Consider the following 23,947-nt stretch of genomic DNA (forward strand, 5'->3'; position numbering starts at 1 on the left):
CACATTCATTCATCATTAAAAAATCTGTATGATGTCCCCAAGTGCCCCAGGGATATAGGACTAGAAGTCAAGATCTTCCCTGGCTTGATCTGTCTCATGGCTCTGACCTTACCTCGTCCTACTCCCCACCATTTCCCAAAACCTGCTGGTGCCCGGCAGACTCTAACCAAGCTTTGCCGACCTCAACATCATCTCTCATCAATTCCAGGCAGCATTTCCTGAATTGTCCTTCCTCTAAGATGCTTAGGGCCATACCCGGTTGGTTAATTTTCTCAGAATGTTCATGTCATTCCTGGTTCCTCCACAACTTTATAAAATCCTCTACAAGGTAGGGACCAGGACCTGCCTATATATATCCCAGTACTATGCTAGGCCCCAAAAAGTAACTCAGTCATTTTTAAGGATAGGTTGATGAGCTGACCTTATCCATAGATTCACTTCTCAAGTCTTCTAGACTACAAGAGAGCTTTTTCTGAGCCCTGAAAAAAACACAAAAGAAAGAAATAGTTATAAGAAGGAAGTACATGTTATCACTCATGCAGAGGCCATTTCAAATGCTTAACCAGTGGTCTTGGGCTTAGGTTCAAGATCATTGAAAAAAAAAATACCCTCTCATAATAGCCGTTACATACAAAATGAGACTGGCCCACCCTGGGTGATAGACTGGATCAATAATGTGTTAGCAAGGGCATGAGGGGGTCATTTAAATCCAAATGAAATGTTCTTGGCATTGCACAAAAAGCCAGAATACACTCAATTCTGCTGCACTGAGGTGACAATTGTGTGGTCATAAAAGACCAAGGTCTCAGTGTCAAAAGAGCGGAAAGGCACTGATGCTGGGCTTGTCTGAGTCTAAGAGTAATCCAGGGACCAGGGACCTGGGCCTCCTCAGAGTGCAGATGAACACATTAGCCAGCCATGGCTCTAGAACATCACCTGCTAGGACCTTTCCACACTCTGTTCTGGATCTGCATGCCTGTCTAATCTGCTTACACTCATTTGGTTCTCTCAGGGTCTATTTTGCAGAGAAGGGCACCAAATGTGTCAAGAGGCAATGCCACCAGTGGTCACAAGGGTAACCTGTGCCAAGTCTCCTTGGCAGTCATATTTCTCAGTTTATATGAATAAGTCATCATTTAAACAAATATTAGTCTCTTGTAAATCTGGTCAGTCTGAGTTCCTTGGTATTGAGCTTCCCTCAGTGACCTCATAAACCACAATTCTTATTCTCCAAAACTAAGGATTGCCTGATCAACTTCTTTAACATTACCATTTTCCTCTGGGCTAAAGGCTCAAGGGAACAACTGCTTTCTGGAAAGTGGACTCAGAGTGCAGGCTCTGGAGACTCAGCACCATTCTGGGGAGTTTCTGTGATGCTTGTGGTCATCTGCCCCAACACCTTAGCTGAAAGGCAGCCTGCTCTTTGTAGTGAAGCCTCCATGTTACCCTTACATGGGGCTCAATTTCAAAATGTGTGCTAAAGTGCAGGCCTAGGGAACTAGATTTAGGTTTATTTTAGAGGGAACAAGACAGATGGCAGCCAAATGACCTCAGAGGTGAGCCCATTATTAGTTCATTGTTGTGAAGCATCCCTAAAGCAATTACACCAACTGCTATGAGAAGACATGACCATCCCTAGAGAGCTTCGATTGCCAAAGGGCTAAATTCGCTCTAAGAGCAGGAAGCAGAGGCTGACAAAAGCAACATACATCACGCCATGCTCTCAGCTCTGAGGAGCTGTTGTAAGACACAGATGAGTTGCAGCCACCTCTCCTCTGACGCTCCAATCCCTGGCCAGATCCTTTCTCAGTGACAATGATCCACACCCTCAGCCTGAAGGATGAGAAGCCCTTCTGTGGCCAAAAGAGGTAGGCCTGGTTTGTAACTGCCCTAACAACAGATGGGCAGGTGCACCTAGGATGCAGTGGCCATGCTTACCATTCACGGCCCTCACCATCCACTTCGGCAGCCCCAAGGCAAGCCTGAGAGCACAGTGGCTGTGGGGAAATGCCCAGGCCTCTTACCTGGTTTCCAGTGATTTCTGTGGCAATGGAGGTGGCCCCACTGTAGGAGAACTACACCTCGGAGGCATCTGCACCAGAAACAGAAGAGTCATGGTAGAGGACAGTCTGTTTGGGGACCACCCACCATCTTTCCCCCTTCTTTACATGATTCCTTTTAAGGAGACATTTCCTTCCTGGGTACAGCCATGGTGGATACATCATTATAGATGCCTTGCTCTTTCAAGATGCCAAGGGGGCGTGGTAAGCCTATCAGTCCATCTGAGCCAGCTTGCCTCTCCTTCCTGGGCCCTAGAGCTTAGATCATGTTCATATCCCAGCAGTAGAGTCCTGAGACCTGGGTTCTTGGGCTTTTTCTGCTCCTTCCCTTCCTGAGCTTGGTTCTTCAGCTTTTCCTTTCATTCAGCAAGCCACTGCACACTCTTTTAAAAACAATTCTTTTTGGTTTAGGTTAGCCAGAGCCAAATTTTGTTGCTTTCAATGTGAGAATCCCATTTGATATGGTCACCCAATAAACATCAGCAACATCTACTCCCTGCCAGGCCCTGTGCCAGGTCTGGAGCAAGCACTCCCCACATCTGGGAGACAGACAAGTAAACTAGGAGAACAGAACAATGTGCAATGTTCTTTTGGCTCCAACACCTGTAACACAATATGGGAATAGTGGGAGAGAGGGGCTCCCTCTCACTGGTGGGAAGGCTGAGAAAGCTTTGGAGAGGAGAACAGCTGAGCTGAATTTTGAGAAATGAAAACTGGTTAAGGCAAGAAAGGAAAGAACGTTACAGGTGGAACGACCACGAGCTAATGATGGTATGAAAGAATACAGTCCCGTGTCTTCAGTACTGCACCTAGCACAACACTGTGCCTTCAGTAGTGCACCTAGCATCACAGGCGGAGCCACCTTGAGCTAATGGTGGTTATGAAAGAACACAGTCTCCAGTACTGCCTCTTTTCTCTAGATCCTAGCATCCTCTTGGTCTACTATAAGAACAACTCTGGCATTACAGTATAGTTTTAAAAGCCTGGGCTTTGTGGTCAGACCTGGGTTCAAGTCCAGATTCTGCCAGGTAGAGTGTTCATCACAGTGACCACATGGAGGTATACAGTAAGACTTGGACACCGCTATTCTGTAATTGCCAGCAATCTGGTGTGCTTGTTCTGAGTCAATAACTGGCTCACTGGATGATGCTTTTGCTCCTTAATTAAAAAGGTTGAACTGAAGCACTAAGATTCTTTTCAGTTTGATAGTCTGAAGTTTCAGGAATCTTTTGGACCCTAGGCTGAAGCCCCTCCTTCACCTGAGATTTTGTTTATTTGTATCTAGCTTAAGTCTAGAGAGAGTCATACAATAGGACCAGATTTTAAACAAACGAAATAGATGAGAAGGAAAATCTGTGTCCTGGCTATAGGGACTGAAGGGCACATCTGTCAAGAAGGAATGCAGCATTTCAGAGGTTGCAGTTAATTCCTCTAAATGAGCAAGACATGTTTGTTCATTCAACAAATATTTGTTGAATTCTACTGGGTATCAGGCATTACTGCAGACCTTGGAGAAAGGGTGGTAGATAAATCGAACACCACCTTTGGTCTATGCTTACATTCTAGAGGAAAAAAAAAAGATAAAAATAAACTAGCAGCCTGATTAAAAAGAAGAACTCCTATCCTTGAAAGTTCCAGTATCCACCATGCTGCCTCCAACCAGAGCACAGGCCAGAGCCTCAGCCTCTTGCTCCCCTATCCCCACCACAGCCTGAGGGGCACTTTATTAAATTTAAGTATTCACCTGCCAAGATATATACCTGACACATGTCTGACTAGATCCTCCCTCAAGCTCAGGGCAAGCTTGGAGGAGCTGCTGAAACCCTACATCATGGATGGAAACACAGTACCTCTTGTTTAAATAATTCTTCAGGGCCCTTATTTGTAGTGTTCCACTTTCTGAAACCTCCCTCCAGTTCTTCTTCATTGATTGAGAGAGTTCTCTCCGAAGGCCCTGCAAGCATTAATGCAGTAAGAGTGAATTGTTGAATTCATACCGTGTGAATTGTTTAGAAACTTATAATCATACCACAAAATTTTAACATTGTATCTCCTTCATTAAGAAAGACTAAGAAATATATAAAGGGACAGTAAGAGTGTGATTCTGAAGAATCTTCAGGGCATCTGAGCAAGGGCTGGCATCAGGATCATTTCAAGGTCAAAGTTTATTTGCAGAACAGAGGTAAGATAGCCCCTGCCTCCAAACTTCTCACTCCTTAGCTACAGGCAATCAAAGCCCTGAGAGTGACTTGATCCATGATCTTAAAAAGAGGGCTGTGAGGCCAGGTGCAGTGGCTCACACCTATAATCTCAGCACTTTGGGAGGCTGAGGCAGGTGGATCACTTGAGGTCAGGAGTTCCAGACTAGCCTGGTCAACATGTTGAAACCCCATCTCCACTAAAAATACAAAAATTACAGGCAGGTGCCTGTAATCCCAGATACTCAGGAGGCTGAGGCATAAGAATTGCTTAAACTTAGGAGGCAGAGGTGATGGTGAGCTGAGATTGTGCCACTGCACTCCAACCTGGGTGACAGAGTGACACTCCATCTCAAAAAAAAAGAGAGGGCTGTGTGTGAGGGCTGGCAGAGGCCCTGGTCAGTGACCAGTCAGCCACATCCTGGCAGAGGCTTGGCTTCTTCCCAAGAAGAGGCAGAAGCTCAGCCAGAATCAGAGGTTCCTGAATATCCTTCAAAGCAGCCCTGTGCTGTGAAATAGCTGCTTCCTCAGGATCTATGATGGGAGCCCAGGTCAATGGCATGAACAGTGAAGGCAGCCTGGCACATGCACCACTATGCCCCTAAGAACCCTGATGCTGCTTGCATGTTGCATTCAGTCTGGGCAGCAAATATAAAACACAGCAGCTCTCTCTGTCCTGTGACTTCCTATAGCAACTCAGGCCCAGCAACTCGAAGAAGGCTCCCAGAGGGCCCTCTGAGTCTGCTGCAGAGCTTTAGATTTTCTAGGAGGTGGATGAGCTCTAATCCTCAATGACAGCACTGAGTTGATTTTTGATCCAGGTTTAATTGCACTTGCTGCCTCTAAGGTGTGTCCTGGGAAGGTGCATAAGAGACCCTCCAAGGGTGGGGAATTCACAGGCTTTATATTCTTGGTGATCTGGATAGTCCCTGAAGGCCCTGAGCTGACTTCCATTTGGTAATATTTCTGGAAATCAACAACTGCTAATTTCTCATCATGCAGAAAAGTCTAAACAGCTCTGTTCTCCACTAGAGAGTCTTCTCCGAAATAGAGGTAAAACGGCTGCTAGCAGGACTGCCCCTGGATTTAACACAGCTGATGGAATATCTTTCAGAGACAACGATAGGATTGCCCTTGCTCTTACCTTGAGTGACCACCACAATCTCCTTTACCTTCCGGTACTGGTTTAACAGCCCCGTAAGCTCCTCTATCCGACGGTCCTGCCACAGTGTGAGCAGAGATTTAGATTAATGCTATGCTGGCAGCTCAGATGATTTCATTTTGGGACCCACGCTATGTTCTGGGCACAAGGAGAAGAAATCCCACATGGAACCAAAGGAAAAGAGTGTCCAGGCCCCATTCCACAGAGCTGGGATTTCAGTGGTCTGCCTCACAGGCATCTGCAGGCATTCACGACTCTACCTGAAGACTGTGAGTCATCTGAGACACCCTTCACAGGGCTTAAACATTTTCAGAAGCATGAAACTCACTGTCTTCCTACCTTCCTGAAGTGGTCATTGAAATCTGGCTCCTGGTCCTAGTGTTGCCCACTGGAGCGACACAAAAAAAGACTAAAATAAAGCTGTCATATTTATCCCAATATACTCATTTGTTCCCTAGGAGTCTGAGATACCTCATACTGCAGAGTGAATTCCCAGAGAAGATCATTTCATTCAAGGCAAAGGCCTTGAAAGGAACTTGGGAGACCACACAGGTCGTAGACAAACTTGGGTGTGAAAGCTGGCTATGCTATTTACTAGTTACCTGACCTTAGGCCAAATTACTTAAGCACTCTGAGTCTGTTTCCTCATCTGTAAAATGAAGGGTTGTGATCCTCAGAGATGATGTTTATACCAGCCAGGTACTCTTTATTTATAGAGGTGGCTACTTATGACTGTGCCAAAATTAGATGCAAAGGATAAGCGGAGGCACGGCATGCTGCCAAGTGTCTCTATGATGGTTCTATTGTCAGATCATGCATATGGGAGATTGGGGGGGCTATTTTGCTAGGAATTCCAGCAACAGCTATGATATTGGCAGTGATCACAGCAGCAGCAGTATTTTTTCCCCCCCACACCAGCAGGAACAGGCAGGGCTATAATCTGCCTTTAGGAGATTCCATTTAGACAAACTTTCCATTTCTCAAAGCCAAAAACAGGTGGCTGAGGCCAGGTCTCTAGGAGGCATAAGTCATTCTCCTGACATACCCCTATGTCAATGGCATAATAAGCATGGCCCCGTCCAGAATATCAGAGACCAGCAGGGACCAAACAGAGCCAGGGATGTAAGCATGGAAAAGACAGGGCTACCCAATGACCATCTTACCTTATCTTCATTGGCAAGCAGCAAAGTTTCCATCCCCATTTTCAGACGTTGAATTTCTTGGTCTAAAAGAATTCAGGTATAGAAAAAATTATTTATATAAATGCAAACAGCTATCCACACTTGCTATGATGCCCCCCAAGTTCAAATGAAGACTTTCCATGTGAACATGGCTCTTTTAGTTCTTTAAAGAGGCCAGGATGGTGTCTGCCACAGACTCGTTCTCCTTAAATATTTGCTAGACTACTAAATGAAGGAATCCAGTATGCTATCTTCTCTTTACAGACATTTATGGGCAAAATCAAAATGCCCATGTACTCGAGGTGACACAGAGGAAGCCAAAAATCTTTCAAAACCAACATATCCTAAGAATACAGACATTTTTATGCTTTACAACTTGAGCAGGCATGTACCTGGGCTTCTGGCTGGCTTTGAAGAAAATCATACAGTCTGACAAATTGTAGGAAGAGGAGAATTTAACATTAAAAGAATCTACAGTTGAGTGAAGACTGGGAAATAAAAATTATGTAAAAGAGTTGGTACTTGGCTTAATTTGAAATGATATAGTCAAAACTGACTAACAAATGTTTAGATGTATTGGGATATATACATATATGCAAATGCTGGGTTAAGGATAAACAATCTTATTTCATCATGAACCAGAATTTCCCTATGGGCTGAGAAATCTGTCGGTCTGCGGTGGAAAACCCGCAGCCTTCTCTCAGTTTGGACCCAACAGGGACTCTGTTGATTCCTTAACTGTTTTGGAGAGCCTAAGGAAGCTGGAGGTCATTTGCCAGATACTCTAGGAATTGGCACATAGCTAGATTGTTCAAAGAAGGATCTATGCCTCTTCCTGAATGGGAATAGGGATGTCTATATAAAAAAAAAAGTACAGGAGTCAAGGGAATATATAGGCCTCCCATTTTCTTTTGGGATGCTTGTTACATCTAACAAGAATAGCAACAGTAGATCTATGGACTTTGTGTAAATAGTTGTGGAGATTAATTTTCAGAATAAAGTGGATAATCGCTTGCTCATTATTTAGGCTCTGGGTAGCTAACATCAGCTCTGCAGCTCACTTTGCTGGGGAGGGCAGTAAGCTCCACATGAAGACTGGCAAACCCTGATCCACTGGTCAGAAGCTAACTTCGACAGCAAATGACCCAAGGACCAGCTCTAGAGAGTACCCAGTAATGGAGTGGGGTAGGGCCTGGGAGGCTCAGACTGTGGGAAGAGGAGGGGTAGACTGGGAAGGCTGCCTGGCCTAGAAGTCATGACATGGGGCACTCTCTGTCCAGGCTTAGCATCAGAGATAGTCCAAGGTGTCTTAGTAGAACCCAGCCTCTACAAGCAGGCCTTGGCAGGTAGGCAACACAGCCAATGGCTTGGGCGGACACTGAGAAAAGCTAGGAGAGGGATGAGCATGTTGACAACTAATTTCCTTCTCCAGCCTAAGCCATTGTTGCATGGCTTCCACACCCCAGCTGGGGAACCAAGCTAAGCAGTGCTGAGGCCAGGATGTGACTAGGTAGTGACACCAACCCGTAGGACTATATGATCTTCAGCATTGCTCTGCAGCTTGGTATTGAGTGGAGAAGTTGAAAGGTGTGTGATCATTTTGTATATATGGCAAACAGCCATAAAGATTTATGTGTTCATTACAGTAGTTGAGGATTTATCCTCTATTTTTGATCAGCAAGACTTGAACTCCTCAGGGACCATTCACCATCCTTTCACTTATTCAAGAAATATTTCTTAGGGAAATATTTCTACAATGGGCCAAATATTGTGCTGGGCTTTGTGGATATGCTCTTAAACAAGAAAAATATGGTCCTTGCCCCAGAGTGGGGATAACACACAACACTGGTAAGTTATAATAAGTGCTAGGCAGGAAAAAGGCTATTGAGTTAGAGAATAATAGGACTGGGGCCACCTATTTGAGTTAGGGTGGCCAGGAAAGGTGTTTCTGAGAGTAAGATTTGAAACCTCAAGAATGAAAAAGAACTGACTTGTTTCTGTCATCTCAGGGCCTTATACAAGCATCAGGCAGATATCCATGAAACGACTGAATAAATTGCTAAAGCCTCCCCTTTGGTGATGATACAGAAGTAAGGCCTTTCAATCAAATGAGAGAGTTAGGTATTTCCTGCATTTTCAGTAAAAGCTCCAGAGGTGGCTGCACAGAACTTCTGTGCATCTGAAAAAAGCCTTCTAGTTAGGGGAGAGTTCCATGGGAATGATTCCACAATAGCGCTGCATTATAGGGACACACACAAACACACAAACTGGTGCATCCATTCACTTGGCCATGCTTGCACACATATATGCATGTCCATTAGCATGGCTACACACACAAGCATATGCACACTCATTTATAGAAATACATGCTCACTTATAAGAGTAGGCCCAGGGACCCAGACAACTGCATTTTGTCACAGTCAAGCTAGTCACCTCTCTCTGTGTGGTCACTGTGGAGAGCTGCTGTCCGGGAGAGCTGGCTGTGCAGACGCTCAATTTCTGCATCTTTCAGGGCCACCTGTTCTTGCAGCTGGGCGACTTCAGCCTGGAAAAGCAACAGAGGATCCCTACCAGGTCAGAAGGACTGCCAAATCATGATGAAGTGCCTCTCGTCAGAGTCCAGAGCCTATCAGGCACCAGGGTGCATCAGGAGTTAGGAGAAGAGGTGAGCAGTAGCAAGGGCTCACTGCCCTCTCCACAGGTGGAACTCTGCTGACTGAACTCACTCTTCTAGGCCATCCTGGCCCTCCCCCACAGCTCTGGACATCAATGTGCTTCTTTCCCTGCATCTTCCTACCTGACCAGGTTTTCTCTTACCTGGCCTGTGAGGACTGGGATTGTGATGAGGAGTTGGAATTGTGTGCAATGGGAGGGCTGTCCTTGGTGCAGAGGAGGATATTCTGGATGTTGCCTTCCTTCTCCCAAGATATTCATGCAGTAACTTTTAGAGACACCACTGTAACAAGTGCATGCAGCTTTCATCTTTCCAACCCACACAGAAAATACAGCAGAAGCCAAATCACCACTGGTGGAGAAAAGGTAAGCCAAGGGCTCCCTCCCTCAACACGCTCCTACCCTTTGGGCACAGTCACTGCCTCTCTCCAACCTCCAGGCATGTGTGCACGTTCACTCATATATAGATGTAAAACATTGAGGAGTGCTTAATTTACATACTTCGGCAAAAAAGCATGTATACACAACTCATAAATCACACATACATTCATATTTGCACACACACAGGCAGCTGCACTAGTTGGTTCCCATGTCGCAATTAAGTAGTGCAGGTTAAATTTCACACACAACACTAGGTGTGGTTGTTCATGCTTTCCCATACTCATTAGGAGATCAGCATTGTATAGGTCCCGTCCCAAGAGGTACCTGGATTTTGGAGTCAAACTTTGATTCTCTTTAGTTGGGTGACCTTGGGCAAGTAAGTTAACCTTTCTGAGTCTCAGCTCACCTATAAAATGGGAAAAACTACACCTACTTCATGGGACTGCAATAAGGCTTAAGATAATGGTTATGAACGACCTAGTCCAATATTTCGTATATACTAAGTGCTCAATAAATGCTACTGCTATTTGCTCCTCTCATCCTATTCTTTTCTTTGTGGATAATTGGTTCAATTCTCTCTGCATCAAACCAGGTAAGAAAAGGGATGAGCATCGAATGTGGAGTTGGTCAATAAAAGACAGCAAAGGCTTCTCTTCTGGCCACCCCTTCCCCATGTGTTGGCCCTATCATGTCCCACCTTTGATCCTCAAGGTCATAGTATGGGCTGTTCATTTCCACAAAGGCCCAAGTTAATATTTGAACAACCCCAAGTAATTAAGTGAGTACTGGCCCTGTTGGCAACTCTGTTGCTGGACAGGCCTTGTGTTCAGTTTCAGCACACAGACTGAGCACCCACCCTGATCAGCCCCTGCGCTCACTTTCTTACATCAAATCCTCACAAGAAACCACCTGAGGAAACAATATCTCCGTAAGTCATCAGGGAGAAAACGGGAGTAATACAAGATTCTGTGTCAGTCACAGAGCTACTCGGTGACCAGGCCAGGATGCAAACCCTGGCCTGCCTGCTCGCTCCAGTGTCAGGGCTCCACCTACCACCGCATGTCTGCTTCTGAGTTAACAGGACAGATGAAGGCCACTCTTACCAGGCTTGGGCTCCCTGAGCCCACCTCAAGGGTTTCTGAATCACCTTCCCTAACATCCCCCAAATGGGACAGGGATGACCATATAAAGAGATGACAAGGGGTAGGATTTCCTTATTCCAAAGTTCATAATGAAGCCCTGCCCCTCTACTCACAGAGGCCAAGAGCTGGGTCCTGCTGTGCAACCTGCTTGCTGAGACATGCAGCTATAGAGCAGTTTATCAGAGCTCACTCAGGGCAAAGATGCCCATGGGCTTATGACTCATGGTGACAATGGCTTCTGAAGATATTAGCTTTGGGACTCTCAATCTCCATTTCTACAAAGGCCAGATGATTCTTGAAAGATATTCCTTTAACTTTTCTTGCATCTCTCCACGCCCATTTCTCCCTTTCTTTGTGGACAGGAAGGGCACTGGTCTCTGTCAGAAATATGGATACCTGATGCTTGTCTGCTGGCCCCACAGTTGGGAATTCAGCAGTGTGGACTGATCAAGACAGAATCTAGCACCTGGCACTATGAGGGCTCTTATTCCTGAGCCCTGCCTCTAGGGGAGGTCCTGTAGGTATATACCATGGACCCTACAGACCAAGTGACTGCGTCCAACCTGCCTTGTGCCAATTTCCACAGAAATAGGCCAGACACTATAGGGGCTCTGTTATCCTTTGAACGATCTCTGTCCCCGCAGTTGGGAAGGCCAAGAACAGTCCAGAGACCTACTTGACTGTGTGTGCTACTGTCTGGGTCCCTGCAGGTGCTGTGCCTCATTAAACCCAGGGACCATGCCCTACTGTCATTGCACTGGGAGATGAGTCCCCTTCAGGGACTGAGAGGCCTTAAGCAGAAAAGTGAAAGACTTCCAAAAACAGTGCTGGTTTTCTCTGCAGGGAATCAGGATGATGTTGGAAACAACATGAAGGCACAGGAATGACACAGACTCAGATGTGAACCTCAGCTTGGCCACGCTGAGCCTCTGTTTCCTTCCCAGTCAAGTGAGAATAAAGAAACATATACCTCACTAGGTGATTTTATGGATTATATGATCAAATGTGTGCAAATAGCTTGGTACATTCTGGCACATAGGAAGTGCTCCACGCCAGGTAGCATCTCAAAGGTCTACATGCCAAGGCAAAGAGCTGGGGTAATTTAAAAAGAAAAGTGTTATTTGGTTTTATGACAGAGAGTGTACAACTTCAAAGGTTTCTCCAAGACAGGGCTTGTTTGAGTGGGGCATTGTGATGGAAGGTTCTGAGCTACTGGACAAAACCAGTGCCCCTGGAGCTGGTGCCTGTGAAGCATACACATACAAAACTACACTCAGATACACACAGGCCAGGACACAGATGAGTCTGATTGCCTAGGCTTGGTACCAAATAGCTGTAAAATCTTGGGAAAGTTAAATCTCTCTGTGCAACCATTTCATTATCTGTAAAATGATTAATCAAATTATTTTACATTTATACACTAGATTACATATTTACATATGTTCAGTGCTTTATTTTGATAACATGAGAAGTCATAAAATTTTAAATAATAGCATGATATAAATTATCAACCATAAAAATTAAGAGACAGAGATAGGGAGACCCTGATGTTTGAATATTTCTTCCTGCCAAATCTCATGTTGAATTGTAATCCCCAGTATTGGAGGTGGGCCCTGATAGGAGGTGAATGGATCATGAGGGTAGATTTCTCATGAATGGTGGTACCACCCTCTTGGTGCTGTCCTCGCAATTGTGAGTGAGTTCTCACGAGATGAGGTTGTTTAAAAGTTTGTGGCACCTCCTCTCCTCTCTCTCACTTGCTCCTGCTTTTGCCTTCTGCCATGACTGAAAACTCCCTGAGGCTTCACTAGAAGCTGAGCGGATGCGACCAGCATGCTTCCTGTAAAACCTGCAGTACCCTGAGCCAATTAAACCTCTTCTTTATAAATTGCCTAGTCTAAGCTATTTACTTGTAGCAATGCAAGAATGGCCTAACACAGACCTAAAACAGAAGAGAATACATGGAAGGAAATATTAGCACTGGTAGTACCTGGGTGGTATGAGTGCTTTTGATTCCTTTAATTTTTTATGTTTTGAACATTCTCTATAGTGTGTGTTACTGTTTTTATAATAATTAGCAATTAACTTGCACAAAAAATAAAAATACAAAGTAGAAGTTAAGAAAACTCTAATAAAAACGATCCAGTAATGCCCTTGGGTGGCACTGCAGACACAGTAGGGGAAGGCAGGTGTGAGCCTCCCATCTCCCCATACTCCCCAAAGGAAACCTAACTGTAGCCTAATGTAAAGTTCCTGAAATTTAAATAACAATTCACCATTTTAAAACCCAATGTGCAGGCCAAAAAAATTCATGGGCTAAATGTAACCCACTAGTTTTGATCTCTGCACTTTAGTACAGGAAAAGAAGGAAGAAACAAAGGGGGGAGGGAAGAAATTTATTTCACAATAGAATTTATTTTTGGTGTCCTTTAAATTGCAGGCTCCCTAGTTTAAGCGAAACATGATTTGATTGAAGAAATAATTCGAAGCTTATATCATTTTTAGGATTATATTTTGTGCCAAATATAAAGCATGCCTATTTTTTGAAAAACTGATTCTAGAAGGGACTACTGAATTTAAAATGATGCATCCAACATCTGCTTTAGGACTCATGACTCACTGCTTGCCACTCACTTGCTCCCCCGACTCCTAGCCCCTTCTTGGTCCAGCTTCAGCCAGGCGTTATGGGGTGCAGGGAGAGGAAGCAGACTGGGTTACTACACTTGAGCAATTCATAATCTCACAGGCTTTCTCCATGAGGATCTTTCCTGGATCAAGTCTGTCTGCTGTACAATCTGGGCACTGTTGTGTATCCACACTGGAGGGTTGATTTGCATTTTCAAACTTAGGCTACTGGAAACCCCCAAGTTGGAATGCAGACCTTCTCCACAAGGCCCTCGTACTCTCTCCATAAGCATCAGGAGTGCCATTTACCTTAGTGGCCTTTAGCTTCCATTCATACTGATTCCGTTCATTTTCCAACTCTTCCACTTTGATTTTGAGGTGCCTGAGCTCTTGCAGTAACTCCTAGAGGGATGAGGGAGAAAGACAAAGTTCTGATGGTTAAAAGATGTGCTCTCGATTTACCAACCTGGTTAAGCTCATGCATAGGGGATGCAGCAACCACATCAAGCTCCATATAGCAGCTTTAATCTTTAAACATGTCCCTTGTTTCAGGAAAGCTGTATGGCTGTTAAAAAACAAAGGCCAGTGCATTCCAGACATAAGAAAGTGAAAACTTTCCTTTTAGTTTTAGAACCTGTTCTGCCTGCCCGTTTCTCTGACATCTGTGTCCTCTGCAGGTATGCCAGCATCACACGCATGAGTATAGGCAGGCAGGCGAGGCTTTGGAGTGGGAAGAACAGAGCTGCTGAAATGAGGCAGCTTCTTCCCTGTGATGCAAAGTAGTAGGAAGCAGGCTAATTGGGAGCATCTCTCTGTGCTGGGAGTGAAGGAAGATAGAAGAAGGGGCCTGTGATCCTGGAAGGCCTCCAAGAGGAAAAAAATGAAACCCTAAGGGAACAAACGTTAAGGGCCAAATATGGATGCCATAATGGGTGTTCCAGTTCAGAGGAAGATAATGGTTTGAAGAAAGAAGGGAGGGAGAAAGCATCCAGGGAGGAGTAAAGATAGGAGACAGAAAGGGAGATAACTCATGGGGCTGGAGCTGAGTATGGGTGTAGGTACACAGTGGAAGATAAGGCTGGGAAGTTAAGGTGAGGCCCTAAGGTAAAGGCTTGAGGATGAGAATACATATGATGAGTTCTGATGCCATTCTTTGCATAGTAGTGAGTCACTGAAGGTTGTTGAGTGGGGAGGTGACACAAACAATTTTCTCTTACATGGAATTCAAGCCCATATATTCTGACTCCAGGACCCTTGTTTGTGAAACTACTCCTGCTATAATGATGACTCCACTAAGCACTGTTATCTTGAACCAAGATTCCCTTAACAGACAATTAGTCCTGCTGACTAGCTCCCATCAGAAGAATTGGCATAAAGATAATTATTTCCATAGGCTTTCTGAACTGCAGTCTCATACAACAAACTTCCTACTTAACATCACTTGGATGCTGCACAGGCACCTCCAGACTGTCATGTGCCAAGTGGAATCCTCAACTCCCCTCCTAGTTACTCTCATCTCACTAAATGCCATATCCATTGATCTAACGGCTTATCTAGAAACATAGGATCTATCCTCAGCATCTCCCTCTCCTTCCTCGCCTATGTATGCAATTCATCCCCAAGTTTTATTAATTCTACTTCCAGGAAAACGACTTGAATGTCGCATTTCTTTCCCACTCAGGCACCACCACTCTGGTCTAGCAATTAGCACTGACAGCCTGGACAGTCAATTCATTGGTTGCTTCTCGGCTGTCTTGCTCCTCTCAAAGCAGTTGACCCCGTGGCATCTGGGGGAGTGATATGATCAAACCATACATTAGATCACGGCACTCCCATGCTTCTCAAAGCTCATAAACTTCAACCCATGACCTGACACCTCCCTGCCTGCCTCTTGGATCACTCTTTCTCCCTAGTTATGCTCTAGCCACATGGATAATTTTCAGTTCCTCTCTCCAATTTAGGTCTTTGCAGGTAACATTCCCTCTGTCTGCAATTTTCTGCCAGGTTAACTCCTGCCCATCCTTCAGGTCTCCCTGAGTAAATCTATCCTGACCTCCATACTATATCAGGCCCCTCTGCTATATTCTCTTGTACTTCCTACATAATACACAATTAAATATTTATTTGTATGACAGCTAACAGCTAGCTCTCCTCCTAAGCTGTAAACTCCATGAGGCATTTGCTAACCTCTGATTATCTTGCAGTGCCCGGCACATAGTAGGTATGCACAATTTGTCAATGAATGCACACATAAAACTCAAGTCATTATTTAACTGGCCTGGAGGTCTTGGCCTTCTGAGATAATCCACCACGAAATGACATTGCTTACCCTTGAATTTCGTAGGGTCATTTATTAAGATTGCCTTCTAGCTGAGGTGAGCATTTGCTGATGCCCATTAAAAACAAAACAAAGAAAACTTCTGGCCAGGCACGGTGGTTCACGCCTGTAATCCCAACACTTTGAGAGGCTGAGGTGGGTGGATCACTTGAGATCAGGAGTTCGAGACCAGCCTAGCTAACATGGTAAAACCCTATCTTTACTAAAAATACAAAAATTATCCAGGTGTGGTGACGAGTGTCTGTATTCCCAGCTTAAAAAAAAAAAAAAAAAAAGGAAAAGGAAACTTCTCAGCTAAGGCTATTGCATCCATGATCTGCATCACTGGATATCAAGGCCTCAGTTACCTGCTTTGACTTGCAGCAGACCCTGAATCATTCTCTGAGAACATTATTGGCCCTGCTTGAGAGGCTCCAATGCCCACAAGTTGGGGGTTCTTCTCCTCAGCCTTGTGTCCTAGCCAGGCTACTCAGTCTGTTGGGAGAGGGTGTCAGGCCAGCTGATACCAGAATCAGAAGTATACAGGTTCCTACTGCCTGAGGAGCTGCCACTGTGGGTACACAGCGATCATCCTCTCCAGGCTCTGTGACCTCTGGAACATCCTCTTCCTTCCATGTTACTTGTCCATCACTGACTACCAACATGAGTACACGCACATTTTACCTTCCTTTAAAAGTTTTGCTGGAGTAACCTACTCAACATAGGTCATGCGCCAACACCCTCTCAAGGCTTCTCTATCCAAATCTACATTTACATCTTGACTTTCCTATTTTCCCCCTGTCCTTTAATGCAGCAGGAAATCTTTCCCACCGAATCCCTCCCCCCAACACCTATGTCTAGATTTTCAACAGGCTCTCTAATTGAGTAAGGACCATAGTAACTTCCTACAGAGCCAGGGTACCCTCTGTTGCTCATGGCTGCTGTGACCTCAGTCTTTTCTTGGGGAGCTTCCAAGTCCTTTTCAACAGTAGGCCTCCCTGGAGGCATAGGCTTGTCTCTGCTGAAGCTGCTATCACCTGCCATGAGCAAAGTCACAGAGGACCAGGTCATCCCCATGTGGAGAGCCAAGTCCAGAGTCCCAATCAGATACAGCCCCGCGTGGCCCAGTGTTTATAAAATCAGCCTGATGTGATTATGTGGGGGGGATTTTTCCTGGAAATTCAGATGATGACTTAATTATTCACAGCACATGAAAACTTGCATTTTTTTTTTCACTGGGGGTAAACATAAACTTGAAAGGATTCTTTTTCATAATACTTTTTTATTCCTTAAAAAAAAAACATGGCCGGGCGCGGTGGCTCAAGCCTATAATCTCAGCACTTTGGGAGGCCGAGACGGGCGGATCACGAGGTCAGGAGATTGAGACCATCCTGGCTAACACAGTGAAACCCCGTCTCTACTAAAAAATACAAAAAAATAGCCAGGTGAGGTGGTGGGCGCCTGTAGTCCCAGCTACTCGGGAGGCTGAGGCAGGAGAATGGCGTAAACCCGGGAGGCGGAGCTTGCAGTGAGCCGAGATCCGGCCACTGCACTCCAGCCTGGACGACAGAGCGAGACTCCGTCTCAAAACAAAACAAAAACAAAAAAAAACACATGTGAAACAAAACTTTGTTTAATCTCCCAGCCTGGGAGGAGGAATCAGTATCTGAGTCATATACGTGGGAAGGGGAATCATGAGGCTTCCTGTGGCACAAATGCCCCATCACTCAGAGCACCTGGTGCACCTCATTCCCAGCCCTTAAGGAGATGAGTGCCACCTGTTTGAGGGTTGGCCTCACCTGCTCAGACCCTGCTCAGTGAGGGTCACTGAGCTCACTTCACATCCCAAGAGGACTGAGTGAGTCCAAGCTCTGCCCAGAGGTAACAACAGATCCATGCCAAGCCACTGCACTCTGTTCTGGTTAGGAGAAACCCCAGCCCCTCCACCAGTGAAATGCCCCACACACGCATGCTCTGATATACTTAAGTGTGGTTCCTACAGGTGACCCCTCCCAACAGGCACAGTCCTGGCTGCAGGACTGGGACTCGGCCACACCGTCGCTGGCCACCACCTCCTCAGGGTGGTCCCTACTGCGTAACAGGCGCTCTTGAATCTGCCTGTGGATGTCCAGCTGCAGCCTACACATCTGCTCCTGCAGCTCACTGATCACATTCAGAACCGACTGTGGGAAGGAAAAGAAAGAAGAGAAAAGCGCTCCAGGTCAGACAGCTCTCAGATGCAGAACTCCTTAAGAGAACAGCACAGAGGTGCATGGGGCAGGGAGGAGGTGGCACCCAGTGGTCACTGTCGACAGCCCTCCACTTTCCTCACCAGAACCAAAAGACATGGCATTTTTCCTCAGGCCTGCCCTATCCAGGTGCCTGTCTGGCAGTTCGAACAAATCCCCAACAGCTCCTTTGTGCCATACTGTTGTGTCAACACCGAGATATGGAGTCTAGAAGAAACCCTTCAACCAAGCAGAAGCAATAGCAGATGTGGGTGCACACCAGGGCACACACACAAACACATCCCCTCTCCACATATGCATGATACACACACTGACTCCCCTTATCCAAACACCCAGTGTGTCAGCACCTATGCACAGGCGACATATGGCACACATAACACTTATCCATGACAATATGTACCTAAACTCTGAACTCAGTCAGGCACCAATATGCTATTTCAGTGTCTTCATCTTACATTCCTCCATCTTGTCTACAAGATTATCCCAAGCAACATTTTTGCAACACTTCAGTGAAATGTGGAGTTACCTGGTCTACCACAAGACACATTCCTGGCCAAACCGATAAGGCCAATCTAATGTGACTCACTCCTCGAGGACACCAATCCCCGCTATTTTGTCTCCTAGCTTCTTGCAAACCATCATAGAGTTGGCCCCAAACTTAATAGACTAAAATTTATTGAATCTATCACACTTTTGCCATTTTGAAAATCAAGAAGGAAATCGTTCCAGTTTTTTAGAAACATTTGATTTTACTGATTCCTTAAAATTAACTTATAGCAAGCAGTTTGGGGGACTACTGTCCTAAATTTTTTGTACCTGTCAGAGGCATCCATGGAATCAAGTCCATTTTTTCTTTGTTTTTCTTATTAAGAACATAACTCTGTGTGTGTTGTGTGTGTGTGTGTGTGTGTGTGTGTGTGGCTTTGTGTTTTCCTCAGCATTATCCTTTAGTTTGGGATGTCCCCTTCCTGACACTGGTCACGCAGGTGCACTTTTGTCTTTAGCGTATGTCCTTTCTGCTTTTTGTACAAGCCCCTCTGAAAACTACTTCCTTTCAAGAGACCTCTAAGCTCTTCCTTTTTATTGGTATTATGTGTGAGATTGCACAGTCAGAATTATATTTAAGTAGTTCAACATTCTTGGGTCTTCCTATATTCGAGAGTTCCCCATCCATTTTATTTTTAAACTGTCAGAGTTATGATTGACCCAAGTCTACAGTGCATGTCTGTTTATGCCTAGTTTTTTCCGTGCTCACCCTTGTGAACATTCAAATAACAACGACCACTTTCTCTCAAGGTACCTATCACTTTTACTTCATAAACCAGTGCCTCCTTTTGCTTCAATATTGGAGCTAGAATGGCAGTTTTCCTAGTTTCGTCTTCTACCCTCTGAGTAGAGTATAAGCAAGTGAGAAAAACAAACAAGTAAACATTCAAATGCTTCAGAATTCAGCTGGGAGACATTTAGGAGCTAACCAAGTAAGTTGCTGCTCCCCTTCCTCTATCACTGCCCCTTGTGTGCATCAGTCTGGAGACCTGCAGCAGGAACACATCTGTTTTCCTCCCTCTGCTCAGCGTGTGGTGTACCCAAAATTTCTGGGCTACTCTGCCTTAATTCTCCTGAGCCATGTGTTGTCACTGTTTTATGGTATGTCTGTCCTCAGGCTTGGCATTTCAACTTAGCTTTATAATTTTTTTTTTTTTTTTTTTTTGAGACGGAGTCTTGCTCTGTCTCCCAGGCTGGAGTGCAGTGGCGTGATCTCGGCTCACCGCAACCTCCACCTCCCAGGTTCAAGTGATTCTCATGTCTCAGCCTCCCAAGAAGCTGGGACTACAGGCGCACAATACCATGCCTGGCTAATTTTCATATGTTTTAGTAGAGACAGGGTTTCACTATGTTGGCCAGGCTGGTCTCAAACTCCTGACCTCAAGTGATCCACTCTCCTCGGCCTCCCAAAGTACGGGGCTACAGGTGTGAGCCACTACACCTGGCCTAGCTTCATAATTCTTTATCTCCAGGGCTGGCCCATCTCCTCTCTTAACAGTTCTGTTTCCCTCCCATAAAGCAGACCCTTTTGTAGCTCTATTCCATTCTGGGTCCCACATCATGATGTCTAGGTGGCATTTATGAAGTTATAATTGCTGTCCCGTGTTGTAACCTCAGCTCACTTTGTTTTTTAATCACACTTTGCCAACAATTAAAGTTCTTCTTTATGGTTCTTTTCTATGTGAAACGACTGGGCACCTCCTGTAATCACAGTTGTTCCCAATTCCATCTTACCTGTTAATCTTGTATACAATTTTACTTAGTTCTTTCTTCTTTTTTCAGGCTCAGTTTAATACTGTCCTGGCACTCTTATGCATTACATTGCTCATGGGAATATAACCTCTATGTTCTAGAGAGGGCAATTTGGAAATATCTGTCAAAATGTCAAGTTCGCATACTCCTTGACCCATAAACTCCGTATCAATATCTTTACATATATACAAGATTATTCACTGCAGCATTATTTCTAATAGCAGAAACTTGGAAACCACCTCAATGTCCACTGAGAGGGGACTAGTTAAATAAATTAGGCTATAGTTGGATGATAGAACAATATGCAGACATAGATATGAATGAGGAAGTTTTTAAAAACATACTTGGTGTAAAAAGAACTCCAAGACTGCTAAATTTAAAAAGAAAGGTCTAGAATAGTGAACATCTGTATAAAAATGAGGGGAAGTGTGTGTGTCTGTGTGTATCCACATGAATGTACTTGTCCACACATAATATAACTCTGGAAGGATACAAACCGAAGGCACTGGTTCCTGACTGCTGACTGGAGGACAGGTGTTGAATGAGACCTTTTGCTATATGCCCTTTTGAACTCTTGATTTTTGAATTGTGGGAGTATATTTCCTATATTGATGCAAATGAGTAAAGAAAGAAAATAAAAGCAAGAATAACAAAACTCTCCTCATTAGGCCAGCTCATCTCTGAGCAAACACAATCTTCCCAGATCTTGCTCTGTAGTCCAAGTCCATCATTCTGTTGCCTCAGTTCAGAAATCAGAATCCCTTTCTCCCAAGGTCCTCACCACAAGAAAGAAGAAATGATGACATCATCACTTGTGCTGTAAGATGTTTCCATTTTCTGCAGGAAATCCTAAAGATTCTTTCCTGTTCTCTTCTTGCTCACATGTACCCCTGATCAGTTGGGCTGACTCCCCTTCCTAGCATATCTGGGGTCCCTGCTCCCTTCTTAACAGTTGTTCTGGCAACTACTCACAGAACCCTCCAGTTACCACAGTGGGGTCCAGCTGCAGGTTGCCGGCACCCCCACAGCATGGGGAAGCCAGATTCCTTTCTCAGGGAAGACCCATCTGAGCAACACGCCTATGCAATGCTTTGATCTGTGTCCATACACAGGTTTCCCTTTACCTCTGGATCTCTTTCTTTCATGCTCCATCCCCTTATTGTGGTATTTACTTTCCATGTCAATCATTCTTCCATAGTCCTGCTTTTCAGGAGTACATCTTATTTATCCAATCTTCAGTACCCTCATATGACCCTGAACGATTGCAAAAGGCTGATGAGAAAAGGTAAACAGGAAACCTAGTATTCATCCACATCTCATTTGGGCCACTACTCACTCCTGAGCAAGGCTGGCCATCAAGGAACCTGTGCCTGCAAGTCCTCAGGTCTTACAGAATGACTGTCAGTAATCATTTCCACAACTTAAACAGCAAGATGCTGGCTTGGGCTACGATCAGAATCAGAGCAGAAGGAGCAGTCTGCAATGCTCTTGCCACCAGCATTCTCTTCTTTGCATTAAAACATAAAACAGAATTTGAGGATAAAGCCTGAGCTAAGCTGAGGAAGTTTATTTCAGATCTGGCTACCTCATACCTAAGGAAAAAAAAAAAAAAAAGAATCCTGCCTGTTCCAAACCACACACAATGAGCCCTTAAGCTAAATACATTCACTGGAAAAAAACAGCAGCAGTACAGTATGGAAAGCAGCATTCCCTTTATTCATGCAATTACAACATCTGATGACCTCAGCTAGCAAAATGTCTCACTCAAAATAAACATCTCCATGCACATGACAATAGTGCAGCTTAAGCAGCACCCTGTGGTTTTTAAACCCCTGGTGCTCCAGATACTCAAATAGAGGTAGAAGTTCTGTGCATACCAGCAAAGATTATGTGCAATTACAAGAATGAGGAATTTGTTTCAGATCATGTGGCTGCTCACTGATTATCACAGGTTTGCACAGCCTGCAGAATTCCTCCACGTGGAAACCTAATGTTTGTACTAGCAACTGGGAAGGGCTGTTATCTGGTAGAATTGAGGCCACTCAGAGTATGCGTTGCCTTATGCATGAACAGACCAATGAAAAACAAAAACAAAAAATTCAGATTTAAAAATAATCCTTCAGAAAAGAAAGAAAAAAGCAAACAGTAAGATGACTGTGTTAGTGCTTCTTATCCCAGAAGCGGGAGCTCTCCTTCCTTTCTGATGTCCCTTTAAAAGGACTGCATTATCCCAGCTTGGTGCTAACTCTGCATACTTCCACAGATGGGCTGACTTTCATACTCACACCCCCCACCCCTCGTGCACGGATCCCAGAGGTGACTGGTGTAGAACCAGGTATATGACCCAAATTGACCCAATGAGAAGCACTCCTGGGCTTTTGCTGGGACCTTTGAGAAAGCACCTCTTCGACTGCAGAAGTTGCCTGGCTGGTAGGATATCATTCTGGAGCTACCAATGGCTATCTCTGTCACCACTTGGGGAGAGTCTCCTTGAGAACAAGGCTAAAACAAAACCAAGTGACACAACTGAGACTAATTTCTAGTGACACTGTGAGATTACCTGGATCTCGTCATATTGCATTTTTTAAACCCCAGACTTTTCAAGTTACGTGACATAGGTCTCTCTCGTCCCTTTTTTTCTTGATTTTGAGTTGAGTGTCTGCCACTTTAAGCCTTCTCACAGAGTTTATGGAATTCTGCCCCCAAAGTGTGTTCACATATAATCATGCATGTTGAAACACTGGTAAAATAACTTTAAACCAGAAGAAAATTCAGTTACTTCTCCCTGAACATTTAATTCAACTAACACTTCACACAGATTAGCTTTCAGGCTGTGTAAACTTTGCAATATGTAAATAACGTATCTATGTCTACATTTTCATTTCCAACATGCTTAACAATACTGTCAGTAAGTGATCAATAAAAGCTAACTATTACTATGCTAAGAGTTCCACATACATTGTCTCATTCACTCCTCAGAATAACCAAAGAAACTGGAAGTATTACTACCTCCATCTTACAGAAGAAGAAACAGGTTTGGGAGGTTAAATTACTTGCCCCAGATCACAAAGCCACTGAGTTCAGTTTAAAGCCAGGAGATCTGATTTATAAGCCTGGACTCTTAATCAATACAAGCTACTGTTCTCAGCTTATTGGGGATATCTTCTTTTGGCAACTGTACTTCTAATTAATGAACATGTTCTCAAAAGCAATGCAAGGAATATGCTCGCACATTAGAAATATTCTAATCACCAGTGTGTTTACTCAGCAAACATGGCAGGTTTCAGTATGCACTAATGCTGGCACTTATCAGAAGGGAACAATATCTGTCTTTGGCCTAAATGTACGAAGGAGACGAAGACATACCAGGTACTGACAAAATGCCAAATACTATGACAGGTACTTAACTTTCATGATTTTATTTGGACTTTACCACACAGTTATCCATTTTACTGCTAACAAGTAGTTAGGTCAGTAAATGAGCAAGGTGTTTCTAAACCTAAAACCTATCTTCTTTCATATCTCTCATTGTTGGTGTGAATACAAGAACTTAAAGGTAGAGGCACATGAAGACGGTTATCTAAGGTTAAAACAGGCTGCCTGCTCTCAAAGGAGTCTGAGTCTAAAATTCTGTAAACATTTATTTTAAAAAGTCTGGCAT

General features: G+C 44.5%; 1 protein-coding gene across 18 annotated transcripts in view; it reads right to left on the reverse strand.

The window, feature by feature from the left end:
• PPFIBP2 (PPFIA binding protein 2) overlaps nucleotides 1-23,947 on the reverse strand; it is a 143,781-nt gene that overhangs the window by 22,852 nt on the left and 96,982 nt on the right. For 10 of the 18 annotated variants that reach the window (XR_004436128.1, XM_033206928.1, XM_033206927.1 and 7 more), the window contains 8 exons: nucleotides 17,740-17,922; nucleotides 13,732-13,824; nucleotides 9,035-9,146; nucleotides 6,584-6,645; nucleotides 5,403-5,478; nucleotides 3,911-4,014; nucleotides 2,025-2,092; nucleotides 422-479 (listed from right to left, as the gene is read on the reverse strand). Coding sequence is in view for 17 of the 18 variants with exons in the window: in XM_033206928.1 (XP_033062819.1) it covers nucleotides 422-479; nucleotides 2,025-2,092; nucleotides 3,911-4,014; nucleotides 5,403-5,478; nucleotides 6,584-6,645; nucleotides 9,035-9,146; nucleotides 13,732-13,824; nucleotides 17,740-17,922 (756 nt within the window). In the remaining variant the exon portion in view is untranslated. The remainder of the gene's footprint in view (nucleotides 1-421; nucleotides 480-2,024; nucleotides 2,093-3,910; nucleotides 4,015-5,402; nucleotides 5,479-6,583; nucleotides 6,646-9,034; nucleotides 9,147-13,731; nucleotides 13,825-17,739; nucleotides 17,923-23,947) is intronic. The other 8 variants (XM_033206945.1, XM_033206932.1, XM_033206931.1 and 5 more) reach the window with 1 other exon arrangement.

Source organism: Trachypithecus francoisi, unplaced genomic scaffold, assembly GCF_009764315.1.
Source record: "Trachypithecus francoisi isolate TF-2019V2 unplaced genomic scaffold, Tfra_2.0 Lachesis_group8, whole genome shotgun sequence".
In the NCBI taxonomy this organism is placed as follows: domain Eukaryota; kingdom Metazoa; phylum Chordata; class Mammalia; order Primates; family Cercopithecidae; genus Trachypithecus; species Trachypithecus francoisi.